Source organism: Scylla paramamosain, chromosome 8, assembly GCF_035594125.1.
Source record: "Scylla paramamosain isolate STU-SP2022 chromosome 8, ASM3559412v1, whole genome shotgun sequence".
NCBI lineage: Eukaryota > Metazoa > Arthropoda > Malacostraca > Decapoda > Portunidae > Scylla > Scylla paramamosain.
The window spans coordinates 4201033-4217701 of record NC_087158.1 but is presented as its reverse complement, the minus strand read 5'-3'; the positions used below and the strand labels follow the sequence as shown (position 1 = coordinate 4217701).

The following is a 16669-nucleotide window of genomic DNA, read 5'->3' as shown; positions in this document are numbered from 1 at the left end:
CATCCAAGGTAGAGTTTTTTGGCAAAGGTTTAAGTGAAGGCTTCAGCTTTAGAGATAGATGTGATAGCAGTGGTGCCATCTGGTTGAAATAAAGGAGGGAAAGAAGAAGCAAAGTTATTGGAGATGTTTCTGGCTAGATGTCAGAAGTCATGAGGGGAGTTATATCTTCAAAGATTTTGACACTTTCTATTAATGAAGGAGTTTTTGGTTAGTTGGAAAACAGACTTGGCATAATGGCTGCTGTCTGCTGCATATATCATGCAGTAAGTTCCTTACTTTGACTTGCTCCCTATAATGACTTGGATGGTGGAATTAGTAATGATGTTAGTAAATTTGTGGATGACACAAAGATAAATAGATTAATTACGTCAGAATCGGATGTCATTGCCTTGCAGGCAGATTTAGATAGGATGAATGAATGGACAGACAGATGGAAAATGCAGTTTAATATCAACAAATGCAAAGTACTTAGCGTAGGTAGAGGAAACCCGCACAGTAGGTACACAATAAACAACGAAATTCTGGTAGGTTCAGGGTACAAAAAGATTTAGGAGTTATAGTTAGCTCTAAACTCCATCTAGGAAAGCAATGTACAGAGGCCAGAAACAGTGCAAATAGGATATTAGGATTAATTTTTAGGAGTGTTAAAAGTAAAAGGCCTGAAGTAATATCAAAGTTATATTTGGCACTGGTCAGACTTCATTTTGACTACAATGTGCAGTTCTGGTCACCACATTACAGGAGGGATATAGGTCTATTAGAATCAGTACAAAGGAGAATGACTAAAAGGATACAGGGGATGAGGAGTATTCCTTACGAGGCGAGATTGAAGCTGTTAAATTTACATGCTTTAGAGAGATGTAGATTAAGAGGGGACATGATAGAAGTCTTTGAGTGGTATAAGGGTTATAATAAGGGCAAAATTCTTTGGATCAGCAACCAGGATAGAACAAGAAATAATGGGTTCAAGCTTGAAAAATTTAGGTTTAAGAAAGAGATAAGAAATTCGTTCTAAAATAGAATGGTAGATGAGTGGAACGGACTCAGTGAGCTTTAAGAGAAGATTAGACGGTTTTATGGATGGGGATGATAGATGGAAATAGGTAGGTATATTTCGTACGGGGACTGCCACGTGTAAGCTTGGTCGCTTCTTGCAGCTTCCCTTATTTCTTATGTTCTTGTGTACTTCCCTTCTTTTTTGCATTATCTAAAATCTGAGTACACTACTATGTTTAATAAGTTCTTCAGTTGCCTAACAGTAGCTTGTCAATTCCATGGGAGAAATAAGCAAAGAAAGTCTGATTTCAATACCATTATTTCTTTTACATTTATCAACCAAACTTTTTTTTGACCTACATATTTGTAATCCATCATCATTTTATTGTAATGTGATAGAAAAGGCAAAATACAAATTACTTATAATAAATGCTCTAGTTAGAATAAAAGTAAAACTTGAGGTGAAGCCTAGGCAGGAGATAAGCTGTAGCAAACTATCTAGTAGGGAACAGCTGCCATGAATCCAGTGCACACAGCACTTTGGCAGAAGTATTATATCCTCAGAAAGCATTCTGTGTTACACATGTTTTATCTGCTGATATCATTGATTAATAGTGTTCTGAAGTTTCTTTGTGATGGAGTGATTTATTTAAGTATTGACTGAAAAACTGCTGAAAATAGCTGACATATAGATCATGTTATTAACATTTTGGAGCTACCTTGTGAATTATCTATCTGAGTTGTGTAATTACTGCTGAGACCAGTGCTACCAACTAAAGTGCTCCATCCTGAGCAAGAGTTGAGCTATAATATAGAATGTACAAACATATAATGCCAAGGCAAGCATGGGTGACAGGGAAACTGCAGGCATATGTAAGATGAGTGCACTTTATCACAATAGCTGTTACAAATGCTGTCCAGGCACCAGATGAATTAATTTAATCTCAAATAGGAATAAACAATGAACTGACTGACCCTAGAACATTTATTTTCAGCATTGTACAGATACAGATGTTCTGAATTTGACAACTATACTATTTCCCTTGCCTTTTAATCTAGCTGAAGCCTGTCTTCACCAAATAGAAAATCTGTAAACATATCCTCCAAATACTAAGTATTCTCACTCATATTCTCACTCAATCTTCAAATAATTTTCTATTCAAATACAAGCTTTTGAAAGTAAAAAAAATTCTAGCCTTAACATATTAAGTTGCAGCAACAAGTTACTACATATGCTATTTTATCAAATGAAGGCTAATAAGATCATTGAGTAATAATGTATGAATACCTATCAGAATATTAATCAACAAGAGATATTAGTGTGATACCTGTACAAACCATTCATTTCACAGCCTATCCTCCAATATATTAGGAGCTCTTCTGACAAGGGTGAGCATCAAACAAAAGCTGTACTTTATAAAGTGACCAAACTCGGATGCAACTGCTGAAAATTTACAATACTGAAACTGTAAAATTATAACAAATGAGGAGCCAGAAAGAACTAAAAATAAGTTTACATACAGCTGGTTATCACATAGCATAGTGAATTTTTTTAGATTCTGTTTACAATGTTGTGACATTCATGTAAACAACATTAGTATAATAAATCATGTGTTATTCTGATTCCACTGTGGATGATATACTCCAAGAATCACTGCTCCCCAGTAACATAAGAATTACCCATAGAGTTATTAAAAAGAATTATCCATAGATTTATTAAATGAATATTGTAACTTTTTAAAAAGTATGTACTGAAAAACAAACAATTCTTTTACATCTGGTTACAACAAATATATCAGGATATATTCTAGACGACATTCAGTTGATAAGTGACTACTGTATATGTAATGATAATAATGGAGTGTGAAGTGGCCAAAACTTGCTCACAACTTGGCATTGGAGGCTGCCACTGCATGGATAGCTGAGGAGTTTGATGACTGTGCTGCTTTGATGCGGTTCAAAGCAGACCTAATACCAGCACCATACTCAGGGCAGGCTTGAGAGAAGTTCTTTATGGCCCTCTCTTGCAAAAATTCTTGAGCATTCACAATATGACCAGCAATGTTGTTCACCAATCGTTGCCGCTCCTCTTCATTCAGCACCTGAAGCCCAAAGAAGGTGAGCTGTTGAACTTTAAGCTCCCACACATGAATGCCTCTCTTCTAACTGTTCTACTGATCTTTCTGTTATCTCACTCCCTCCAGGGGCATTCCCATGGCAGAAATGCCTTCACCTCTCCCTAACCAAACATCCTCCTCTCTTAATGCCTCTCTTCTAACTGTTCTACTGATCTTTCTGTTATCTCACTCCCTCCAGGGACATTCCCATGGCAGAAATGCCTTCACCTCTCCCTAACCAAACATTCCCTATTTGCTTGTTCAAGTGTTTGGCCATTATTAGCATCTCTTTCATACATACTCCAGGTCTCTGGATGTGGCAGGAGAATACTACCCCTTAAACCTCTCTTCACATCCAAAGACACATTTCTGCATTTCATGACCTGCAAATGATTCCATGACATGCCTACCTTTTACAACCTTCTCTATTATCTCTCTATCCATCTCAACACATTTACCAAGCAATGTTCCTAGATATCTAAACTCATTCACTTCCTCCATTCCCTCTCCTTCCATAACCACCTCACACCTTCCTCAGCTGGCCCAAATAATAAAGTACTCTAAAAGTCACACGCCTCTACTTCTCTCCCCTCAAACACCATCAAGTTAATTTCCTAGTATTCACCTTCAGTTTCCATCTCATATGCATCTAATGGAAATGATCACCATCCTCTGAAGTTCACTGTCACTATCTCCTGTTAAAATTGTCATCAGCTATCAGACATGCTACTATGGCCCATTCCACTTCATTCGATTTCAGTCTTGCATCAACACTTTCTACTCTAGCTTTCATCTCCCTCATAAGGCCATCCATAAAAATGTTAAATAACCATAGAGACATCACATCTCATTCTTATTCCTATAGAAAAACTCTCTCCAAGTTCTCCCTCCATCCTCACATATACACATGCATCATTATTTCAAAGAACCCATAGCTCCTTTCAACATTATCTTCCTATATCAAAAATTTCAGGAGCATCCAAGACAGCTTCCCTGTCCATCCTATCAAATACTTTCTCTAGGTCAATGAATGCTGCATACAACTTTTCATACTTTTGTACGTACTTATCTATTATCATTTTAATTCCAAAAATCTGATCCATATATTGCTTTCCTTATCTGAATCCTCCCTGTTCTTCACTGACCTTCACTTCAGTCACTTCCATCAATCTCTGAGTAAAGATTCTCCCATGGTCTCTCCTTGATACACTTAACAGACTTGTAACTCTTATAACTATTACAATTATTTCTACAACCTTTAACTTTATAGAGGTACAATAACTGCTTTCCTCCAGTCATCCAGCACTTCTTGCCTCCATGCTGAATCACATATCAAAGCTATTCTCACTAAGCTTCCTTCCAAATTCTTCATCTACTCTCCCTTTGCTTTCTCTTATAAGTTCTTCCACTTTCTTACTCCAAGTGCAATCTGCTCTTTTAACTTTGATTTCCTCTAACACATTTTTCTATAACATTTTTCTCATTTGGTATCCTCTTCTCTTTTATGGCCTCTTTGATAACAGTTTTCTATGATACACTTCTCTTACTCTACTCTCAAGCCTTCTGTGCCCTCTTCTGTTGTTACTACAGGCACTATATCCTTGAATACATTAAACAAATCATCTACTTTTTATTTACTCCTGATTGCTCCCAACAACTGCCTTAGCTTCTCCCAGTCTTCCATACACTTTTTCCTCATATTCCTCTTTAAGCTCTTTTCTGTCCACCCTTTCACTAACAACTATTGTACTCATTTTCCTTGTAACACCACTCCTACAATAACACAACCCATCTCTTATTTTCATTTTGACTTACCACACTATAGTGAGCAATCAAACATCCCTTTCACTACTTTACCATCATATCCTTCCTCAATCCCTCACGCCACTGCCACATATTCAATCAGGCTCTTGTGTTCATCATTTTCACCCCTTCACTGCCATGGGTACCAGTGGATCATCTTGTGTTGAAAAAAGTTGTTTGCCAGGAAAAAAACTTTTTTCTGCACGTTAGTCCACCATGTACTTCCCATTCTTATCCCTTCCATCTACTCCTCCATTTTTCCATCACACCTGGCACCTCACTACTTCCAACCTCTCTAATCATATCTCCAAATGACACTACTTTTCTCACTCTCCCAATTTTCTGAGACACTTGTTTAAACAATTCCAAAACCTCCTTATTTCTCTTTCACAATTCTTACATTTATTTACAGGCACATACATTTAAGTACATGTATGCCTAACTAATCCTATTTTTTTCCCTTTACACACACTATCCTAGATCCTTGCCACCCATGTGTCCCTGTTCTCTTCCTACTGTTGGGGGACACCATGAGTGCACAACCTTCTTTTCCTCCTCCCTTGCTTCTCTCATCTATACCACATCATACCATTCTTTCTTACACTTCCTCTCACACCTCACTCTCATTTCCATTGCTAGTCAATAATTTCCAAACCTTTCATACATGTCTCTTGCACTTCTGCTGCAGCATTCCTTCCCTTCCTAATACTTGTTCTCAGTTGCACATAATGTATCTCATATAATGAAAAATCAGGGAAGTTTTTTTTTGTTTTCACTGAGCCTTATCTATCTGTCAAGATTTACATATACCAACTTTCACTATATTCAAGATATAAAAATAGTTACTCAATACTTACGTTTTTGTAGAAGGTGCACACTTGAGTGAAATTATCCTCATCAGCACTACTGTAGCGCATTACATCCCCTGATAACTTCTCCTTGGGTACTTCAAATTGTTTGCAGTCCATAGGGCCAGAGAAGCTGTTGGGGAAGTAGTTGGGTGCACACGTCTGCCAAAAAGAAAATTTGTTAAAGGTAGGAAAACGAAAAGAAAAAAAAGTAACGACTCCAGGTGCAACTTCATATATATACATGAAACTATCAGTCAAAGATCTGTCAGAAGTGAACTGTCTGAGATGGCAGTGGTATAAAAGGAAGGGATGAGGAAAGCAGTGAAGTGCATATGAATGTTCAGCAAGTCCAGTAAAAAAGAATGAAAGAAGGCTTCAGAGGCTGTTACTTCTGTTGATATAAGCAATATTTCAATATTTTTTATTCCAACCTAATAAAAAAGTGTAATATTTTTAGGTAAATACTAGTGCATGCAATATACCACTGAAATACATTGAAAGAATATAGGAGGATGTAAAAAAATTTAATAATTTTCAAACTTAGAAGACATTTATAGACTAAGGGAGTGGTGTACTACATTTGCATGTTGAAATTGCCACTAATACTCCATTCAAGCAGCAGCAATACAAATAGGTAAATTTTGCTTTATCCAACAGATATCCTTCAAGCACAGCTTAAATATAAATTAGAGAAACATTAAAACCACAGTGTCAACATGAAATACCTGGTTATCATTCACTGTCATGGGACCATCCCTCTGGTAGTTCTTAGAGCGGGCACGGTAAGGGCAGTTCACAGGGATTTGGTGGTAGTTGGCTCCCAGACGATGCCGATGGGTGTCAGTATATGCAAAGAGGCGACCCTGAAGCATCTTGTCTGGGGACGGCTCAATGCCTGGCACAAGGTTGGAAGGGGTGAAGGCCAGCTGCTCCACCTGAGGATGTGTGTGTGTTATCATTTCTTTTCTTTGTAAATAATACACTAAGTATTCAACTTTGACAATTACTAACTCGTAAAAGGCTGCTTCAATTTAAGTGGTAAAAAGAAAAAAGAAAAATCCCCAAAAAAGTTAAACTTACAAATTATCACATTTAGAGATCCTAATGGGATTAGACTCACTCAGCCATGTTGTCAGATGTAACTCCTTCAGCTGTATTGCAGTATTTGTATTTGGTATGGCAGCCAGTTTAATAGTTCCCTTCACTATCTTTTTAGATTATATGTATAAAACATAATCATTTATAAAGAAAACTTGTTTTCATGTACAGTCACCACCAAAAAGATGTCAAAATCTTGTGTCAGTGTTGGTGTCTGCACTCCATTAAACTAGTGTCATCCAGTCACATGATTTTATCTGCCCTGGCAACTCAAGATGGTGACCTTAGGTACACTCACACATTAATGATTTTGGTATGAATTTGACAAATTTTTTTCATTTCCAAGTGGACCTCTGCAAGTTACTGTTGGGCATTTTTCCATCTCACCCACCAAAAGCTACTAAACTGTTCATTACTGATGACAAAATAGCATCTGTAGTTAGTTGTCTTGCATAAAGAAGGAAAGCTATTAAAGAAATCATTAGTATTACTGAAGTTTTGGAAAGAATTGTATACCAGTGGGTAAAAGAGATTTAGATAAGACAGTGAGATGTCTGTCCCAGAGCATAATGCAAGGCCTAGGTGAGGAAAGAAAGCAGATCTTTAAATAAAATGTAATCCTTGCCTAATAGCAAAGAAATTGGGGTGTTTGCTATGGGCTGAGTTACTGGTGATCGCCGACTATTTTAATGTAGGGGCCAATTAACACTCCCATAGTTCTCTGGAGAAGCACATTCTAAAACCACTTCTCATGATACATCTTGATGCACTGTACTAAAATGCTACAAAACATTAATCTTTAGTGTTTATGCTAACAGCATCCATGGGATCTGGTGATGTACTTTCTACAAAACAGTTATTACAAGCTAAATATTTGTAACTAGGCTCTCAGTTTTTTCACATTTATTGCTAGTCTCTTGCTACATACTTAGTTTGAAACATTTTCCACTGTTTCTACAGGGGATAATGTTTTATCTAGGAAATTCCCAAAAGAGTCAAGCAAGTATTATTTGTGCTGGCAGGATATTGTGACAGCTGAAACCATGAAGAGATGAAAGGACTGGCCGATATCAGACACACTGACTTCTTCAAAACACCCAACAAAACTGAGACAGGAGATATAAGTTTGTAGTACTGTTGTAAAACCCCAGTCTATATATGTGCTGTGGTTGATTGCATGAACATATCAGGAAAGAACTAAGGTGTGAAAGGGTGAGTTGTATTTCCAAAGAAGAATGCAACAACTCAGGGAAAACATTGAGAGACACAATGTAAACAGACAAATAGCAATGCAGGGAAAACTGGGAGACACAATGTCAACAGACAATTTTCACTAGTGTCCCACTAAGATCCGGCATCAAAACATGGTTATTTCTTTCACATGTACCAGGATTTATATATGGATATGTTAACTGCACAACTTTAATGGATAAAACAAGGTCATATAGAGGGGAAAAAACAGTATTTGTTTCAAGGTGATGATACATCCCAGACCCAAGATAACATGCATAGTATTTACTTTGTTTTGCCACATTTCTTGCTCTCTGCTTGGTAATGGTGGCTAAGAATTTTCTTAATATTTTTATAACACACAAATAACATAAAGATATTTTTAGAGCTGACTGCCTTTTATGTATAAAATTCAATCAGCTGGTGAATCTGGCATTTTTTTCCAGACCATAGTTAATGCCCCAATTGAAAGGAAAGGACCCCTGTGTTCTTGATGTTTCTCTAAGGACTATACAAAGAAACATGCATGATGACCTGGAGAACCACTGCCACAAAGCCAGGCCAAAACCCCTGCTTACCAATAATCACATGGAATACAGTAAGTTTTTGTAGAAAATATGATAATTGGGACATCAATGGGAAGAGGCAAATGTTATGAAGGGATGAGACACCATTTTCTGATTGGTAACAGACAGACAAGGTGTGCTGGCGGATAAGGAGTGATCCTTACCTTTCCAAGTATACACATGGCACTACAAAGTACCCTATGCTCTCATGGTGTGTCTCAATTTCATATGGTGATGCCATATCACCGAAAAACATCAAGTTAAACCATCAAAATTATTTGGAACTCAACAGATCATTTACCAGAGACATTTGAAGATGCTACTGCTAAATTTCTTGCAAGACAGAGGACCTTACCACACTGCGATATGTGATGGGATGGTTGTGAGACTGTCAGATTGCTTTCTTTGATGACTGGGCTGGAAACTCCCCTCACCTAAATTCCCTTGAGATTTTGTGAGCAATCATGAAAAAATAACTCAGCAGTGTGGCATGTCAGCTATGCCAAAGCTACAAGCAGCCCTTCTCAGAACATGGTGAGACTCTGACCCCTCTCTAGTCCAAAATGTCACCAATTCTGTCCCTAAACAATTGCAAGAGTGTCTCTGGAGATGTGGGGATGCCAACAGAATAATGACAGGTAAGTACAGAAATACTGATATGGTGTGATTTTTATGATGTCAGTCTCTAATCCCACAACTGCATTTTTTTTTTGTATTGACTATACAGCAGTCCATTTACAAGGTACTAATATTGGAAAATTATTATCTTTCTTATACTAAAGTTATTTCTATATGCCTACCTTTCACACTCCTTACATGGACACCATCAAAACTTTTCAGTACTGTAACAAGGTATGACATTCCTCAATGCAAAGTGCTGTCACACACAAGACAGAGGTATTGTCACTCCCTTCCTCCCCAACAGTTATTTGTCCTCTGTCATGCCATTACATATAGTTTCCTTTCCCAATATCTCTCTTTTGGCCTAGCAGTGGAGACATGAAGATAAAAGTATTTCATGTTCTTTTGCTGGTCAAATACATACTTAAGATTGGTATCTTTAGAACTGATATCACTATCCATACACCACTCTTGGTCAAATAGAGCTTTCATCTGTTACAACCACAAATCCCTGCTCCTTCACAAAGCTGCTGCACCTGAACTAACTTCACTGAGCCACCTCTTACATGGACTCAGTGCAGGGCTCACAGACAGGTGTACAGGGTCCCTTGTGACTCCTGCACCCTATTCACAACGGTCATAACTCTAGGTCACACTAAGTTGAGATCGCCAGACTGTTTTACCGACCCACAGACAATGGGAATACTCCAAACAACACCTACAGCTGCAGAAGAATCAACAACCACATCTAAGAAAAACAGTTAACATATAATAACACATATATGGTCAAGGTATAATAACCTGTTGGGCTTTCACCCTCCGTGACAGTCCTCCCACTGTCCAACAGTGTTATAGCCTCAAGCTGGGTAGCAACATTTACTGCCTCCTGGACAGTAGGCCTTGTCAGGACCTGAGGAGGGAGTAAAGTTCGCTACATAGTTAATTACTTAGGTCCACTGCAGCTGAACTACATCAGCCTGCAGTAGCATTTAAAGCAAAACTGGATTACTAACAAATGAGACAAGAAACTACTATGAAAGAGTACCCACAAACACACAGGAGGGTCAGTCACCGCACACTGTGTAAGTTCAGCCTGGACTCATACACTGCCAAGGAGTCACTTCCTTGGGTATAGTGTGTATAAAGCACAACTACCTTACTGGCAGACTACTATGGAGACTCCTATTCTGTATAAATGGGCCAGGGCGTATGGCCAGTAACAATGCACTTATCCCCTTCAGGCAACTAACCCGACTAACTAATATCCTGCCTTAGTCTCCTTCAAATATTAGAGCACATCTCAGTACATCTGCTCTTTCCAACTGTTGGGTTGTGACTGCCCATGAGAAAACTCTCCAACCACTTTCCTGCGTTGCTGCTACGGGGGAGGGGGCGAGTGCAAAACACACACACATACAGACACCCGCCCACACCCACTCCCTGCAGTCTCTACTTGAACAAAACACTTTACTTTTAAAAAATTCTTTTGATCAAACAAAGGGGGCCAGATGAACATTGATTATTTCATTGTTAAGGACAACTCTTCTGCTGTAAACTATGTGAGACTCAAACTGACTGAACAAAGGGAAATAGGATAAATTAATCGGGAAAGGAGAGTCTCTGGGCATGAAAATTCTTATGGTAAGTTAATGGCAGTGAGCAGCCACTCTTAATTGTACATCTGGCGTTCATACTCTCTCTCTCTCTCTCTCTCTCTCTCTCTCTCTCTCTCTCTCTCTCTCTCTCTCTCTCTCTCTCTCTCTCTCTCTCTCTCTCTCTCTCTCTTCTCATTTATTATCATTCTTTCTCGTTCTTCACTTTTCATTGTGTTATCTCACTGCACATTACACATCACAAAATAACTTATAAATAATTTTAAAGAGAGTGAGTAACCAAGGATGTGCACTATCCATCATGGTTTAGAGGTGATTAAGAAGGATGAGAAGTGGCCCTCCTATGTGTCCATGTGATGGTAAAAATTTAGGACAAGATGCTGCACACTTCCAGAAATTATCTGAACCTTCATATCTCTAAGAAGCAAAAACATGACATACATGAATGACTACAAACATTAACATCTAAATTCACATACTTGTACATGATTGCCCTCTTATAGGTTGAGTGTGTACAGGAAACCTTTCTAAGGGAACAAATTCACAAAGTCTCTATGATTAGTCACTCCAATATCAGTCCACAGCACATCTGAAAGTTGCATTTGTCTGGATATTGCATATTCAATTATTGTCATTAACTGGACATCAGTATTGAAAATGTTATTGCACAGTACAGGGAGGTCTTGTTATACGAGCAAGTTATACAAGAAACTGATGGTACAAGATGTGTAAATTAGGGACTACTTTTTTTTTTTTTTTATATGAGTGCAAAAATTCAATGATATGAGCTTGTCTGAGGCAGGTAAAATTACAAAATTTAAAATGTGCACCTTCTGGCACCCACTCACGAACATACCTGGGCTGTATGGTGATGTATGATGATTCAGATGAACAGAAATGAGTATGTGAGCCCTGGACGACAACCACACATCCCCCTCTTGTCCCCTACCTACCATGCATTCTCCTACCAGTCCTTTTAAACTGAACTCAGTGTCTCTCAGACTCCCACTCTTACAGCTTAACTAGTCGTTATTATACTCGCACTCTATCATCATTTTGCTTGCAAGCATATTTACAATACAGTACAAGTACAGTGTTTTATGTGACTGATCGGTGCTTGGATGTGTTAGTGTTACTACTGGTCGGTGCTTGGATGTGTTACAGTGTTACTACTGGTGTGTTCTTTCATTCACTGTCTTTGTTGTTGTGTTGTGTATATGTGACTGACCATGAGGTGTATAGACTGTGCTTTATTTTGCCTCTCAAGTGCTAACTAACTATGCCTCCTAAGTGGCCAGTAGGTTCCGGTTCGCTTAGCAGTAAGGCTAAGCAAACTAGAGTACCAATAACACTTGCAAAGGTAGAAATTGTTAAAGGGAACAAGAATGGTGAGCGAGTTACCCTCCCTGACGCATTACCTATGCACTGATGAGTGTTATGCACGTTTTATATGTTTAATTGATATGAAATCATGTTCTTTGTATGCTGTTTTCTCTTTCAGATTGTTTTATTGACAGTTCTGTAATATAGACACATTTGTTGTGTTTGGTATCATACATTTTAGCTTGAAAACTTACCTTTGACAACATCACAGAACATAAACCCTTTTTTTTTTGCCATTAGTTGTGTGTTTCATTATATGAAAATTCACAATACGAGCAATTCAAATAGAACCTAACTGTTCACATCATTGGAACCTCACTGTATTACGAACATGTACTACAATTGATTCTAAGATGTATTTCTTCAGTGACATTTCTGTCGCAAATGCTTATTTATGGAGACTTCTTTTTCTTCTATCTTTCTCCCTCTGTTTTTGTCCTACATCTACTTGTAATGGCAATTTTCAAGGAAGTTTATATGTTTTCACTATGTGTGTGTGTGTGTGTGTGTATGTGTTGGATAACTCAAAGTAGGGAAACTAATGCCAAATTTCTTCACTTCATGTGATATTACATTATAAAAATTAATTCTCAGCCTTGAAAACCAGCATGTATTCCATGGAAAGAGGCAACAGGTGACAGAATGGCAAAGATGTGTTGCTTAGGTGCATGGAACAACAACAGTAAGTGTGAGAGGTACCATCCAGTGAAAAATTGCCACAAATACATACAACACATTTGAAGACAGTAAAAATAAATATGTATTTCTATTTACAGCTCACCACTGGTTTGCCACAACACTAATCACTTTGGCTTGCCTATGAAAGAGAGGGAGAGGAAGAGGTGTGGCTGAAAGCTCAAGTTGTGCTCTCAGCTGGCAATTGTATGTCCAGATATTTAAAGATGCATGTCCACCTTAATATCCAGAGATAGTTATGTCTGAATACTAGTGAGTCTAGTTATTGAACACCTAAATATTGAAAGGATTATTGTATAACTTAATTTCTCTCTAGGGTGCCCATGCAGCAATAAAGATAAATTACCATGAAGGTAAATTAAAGCAAGATCTTAAAAAGGAAAGTCTACTCTTTCAATGAGGTATAGCTGTGATGTCACAACAGTTCTTTTATAAATTACTGTCATTCTTGTTTAAGGGGCATAGGGGTATAGCTGTGATGTCAGAGTGCTTGTGTGAAATGCTCCCTACAGGAAATACACAAAATGCACTAAAATGAACACTTTAAACTCACAATTAATCGCATACCAGCTGTCACAAGCCAAAGTTTAACATACCATGAGAAAGCTCATATTTTCTCCAAATATTGATGAAAAACAGATTGCATAAGCCCAAGAAAAGATCTGAGATATCTAGAGGAAATGTTGCTGATGAAAAGTTTCTAGATTAGGATGTGAGCAAATACTTAATTTGTGTGTGTAGATGCCTTATCTCAGCCTAGTAATTACGATTAAATTTGCATCTTTCATCATCATCATCATTAACATCCTTATGGGAATGGACAGCTTATGAGTTTCCTAAACATGTGTTTGCAGCAAAGGGTTCAATCCAGCCCCTGGATGCTCTTGTTTGACAGGAAGTAAGTTTCCCTTAGGAAAGGAATGCCAACTAAAACTACAGAGGTTCCCCTCTTCAAGCCCAATTTCACCATGTTATACAATTTCACAGCATGGATGCATTTCAAGGTGGGCTGTGAGATTGCTACATCAGTATGCCATATAAATATGCATGTATCTTAAAAGTTCATAACCATTTGAAGTATCCTAGGCTGCCTTCCAGATGTCTTGGGTTATTCTAAATTAATAAACACAATCTTGAATAAAAAGATATGTTGAGTTACAATCTTCCCCTCTAATTTTTTTTTCTTTCATGCCTGTGTAGTCTGTGTAGTCTTTTGTATATCAACATATGAAGAAAAGTATGCTACCTTCAGCTTCAACATGTGACAAACTGGTTTGTGCATTATTGTGAATGAATAGCAGTGCATCTTTTATATTTCCTATGGGAAGTACGTATGATCTTGAAAGAAAAATCAATAACAATGGAAATAATGGAAATGTTAGTAACATATAAACAAAAAAAATATTCATGGTGCTTACTTCAGCAAAGTAGTTTTGTGGATTGCGATCAAGTGTGATGCGGCCAACTGGGATTAGCGGGAAATCAGCATGGGGCCAGACCTTGGTCAAATCAAATGGATTGAATTCCCACTTCTCAGCCTGCTCAAAGGTCATCACCTGATGGAATAAATGTGTGATGGTCAACTATCATGAAGCATCTCTGGGAAAGATGTGTCATGCTCAAAATGTTCCATAGATCACCGTACCTGGATATACATGGTGTAGGAGGGATAGTTGCCTTCGCTAATTGCATTGTACAGGTCACGGATAGCATAGTCAGGGTCAGAGCCTGCCAAGAAATCTGCCCTTTCTGCACTAAGGCACCTGCAAGATGAGAGCAATATTAAGAGACTTAAAGACTCCATACAGCTATTCTTGAGGCTTCACAATTTTTCTATTCATACCATTGCATACACATCCTCAATCAGAGATTTTAGAAAGATCAGAAGGCAGGCAGGCATGAATTCCCTGCACGAGTTGTTTAATTCCTAAAGAGTGGGCATTTAACAAAAGATGTTAAGTCTCTCTCTCTCTCTCTCTCTCTCTCTCTCTCTCTCTCTCTCTCTCTCTCTCTCTCTCTCTCTCTCTCTCTCCTGTAAGATTACCATCTGCATGCCTCCCTCCCTTCCCATGGCCTCATTACACAAGGCTTTCTATCTTCTTTCATCCCTATTCTGTCCACCTTCCTATTGCAAAAGTTAACCTATATTCTCAGTCTGTCATCCCTTTTACTGCTAAACTCTGGAACTCCCTGCCTGCTGTACTTCCTCCTACCTATGACTTGAACTCTTTCAAGACACATCACATAATTCTAGATTCTAGGTGGAAAAATTATGGTGACGGTTTTTGAGTAGTTTTATAATACAATTGAGAATAGAACACTTTAATGTCATATTGTTACACAATTGTATCCAACATGAAATTCTTTGTGGCTTGGAGCTCCTAATATAGAAAATTAATAGAGTATGTGGTAGATTAATAGAATAATAAAAAGATTAATATAATAGAATAATAAGAAGATTAATAAAGTATAAAATTTTAACAGTTTTACAAAAGAAACATATGCTCAGCTATAATGATAGTGCATTCTCTCACACAGGTTAAAAATACAAAAAACATATGTTCAATTAAAATATCATTACACTTTCTCACACCTGCAATAAAATAGTATACTTTTGGAAACAAAAGATTTCTTACATCTCTTACTGTGCTGCTGGAGCAAAGCTAGCCTTCTACCTGATTTCATGATCACATACTATCCGTGTAGGAGGCAGCTTTAACTTGGTTAGTGGTTTAAGCAGAAATGTAGCTGTAGATGAATGTGTCATTAACCTCTTCATTACCAGATTTCACAAATGTTGTATGTGCATACAACATGAATTAATTTTTGGTTGCAGAACCAATGTTGTACATGTGTACAACATAGCTATAATAGGAATGTATGGAGCCTTTTCAAAGTTGGTGCAGCAGCTACAAGAAGCACTTATGTTGGGGTACATGGCAACTAAGTAGGGGCATCATGCCACCCTGTGTGACCCTGTAATAAGACACGAGTATATACCAAATACTTGCTTTCATTCTATATGGGGATTATATGTTGTTTATAATTTCATATGTACACTTTTATATCTATATCATGCTGGATATATTATAAAGAAAATTATCACTACTGGTGCCTCAACTATATATCCTTTCTCTCAATCATGGTGTCTTCTGCTTTGGACTCAGACTGTGATGATGGCCAGAAGACTGAGTTTGAGGGCTCTGACAATGAAACCACAGTATAACCTCCCTAAACCAAACCCGAATAAGCCGAATATTGGATAACCCGAACACCCTTATGGCAACTCTAAAGTGGCAAGCAAAAGTACACTAGTAGTACAGTGCATAATGTTATGTTAGCTCTTCTGTGACCAGTGTGTTGTGTACAGTTAAGTGAGCTCTTAAATCAACACTAATTGTGTAGTTGGGTAATGTTAAGTGAACTCTTAAATGACCAGGGCTTTGTTCATTACCACAACTTGGGCAACCCTGGTAAACCAAGTCGCCCAAGTGGGCCAACTTAATGATTTTGGGCACCTCCCGGGATACTATTTGGGCACCTCCTGGGATACTATAAACATATCATTCATGTTGCCATGGAAACAGCCACATTTTACCCAGCCCTGTAGCAGTAAACATATGGCTGACACTTATCCACTTGGTGATTTGTATTATGGAGCACTTGCTGTCCTCGGCAATGAGGTTCTTAGTGAA

The 16669-nt window shown here is 37.9% G+C and overlaps 1 protein-coding gene across 1 annotated transcript in view; it reads right to left on the bottom strand.

Moving 5' to 3' along the window:
- Positions 1–1967: 1967 nt before the first annotated feature.
- The window catches only part of LOC135102725 (catalase-like), a 31207-nt gene continuing 16505 nt past the window's right edge, over positions 1968–16669 (bottom strand). The window contains exons 7-11 of the mRNA XM_064008223.1: positions 14620–14737; positions 14393–14530; positions 6493–6702; positions 5774–5926; positions 1968–3098 (exon numbers count right to left, since the gene is read on the bottom strand). Of these exons, the coding sequence (XP_063864293.1) occupies positions 2880–3098; positions 5774–5926; positions 6493–6702; positions 14393–14530; positions 14620–14737 (838 nt within the window). The 3' untranslated portion in view covers positions 1968–2879. The remainder of the gene's footprint in view (positions 3099–5773; positions 5927–6492; positions 6703–14392; positions 14531–14619; positions 14738–16669) is intronic.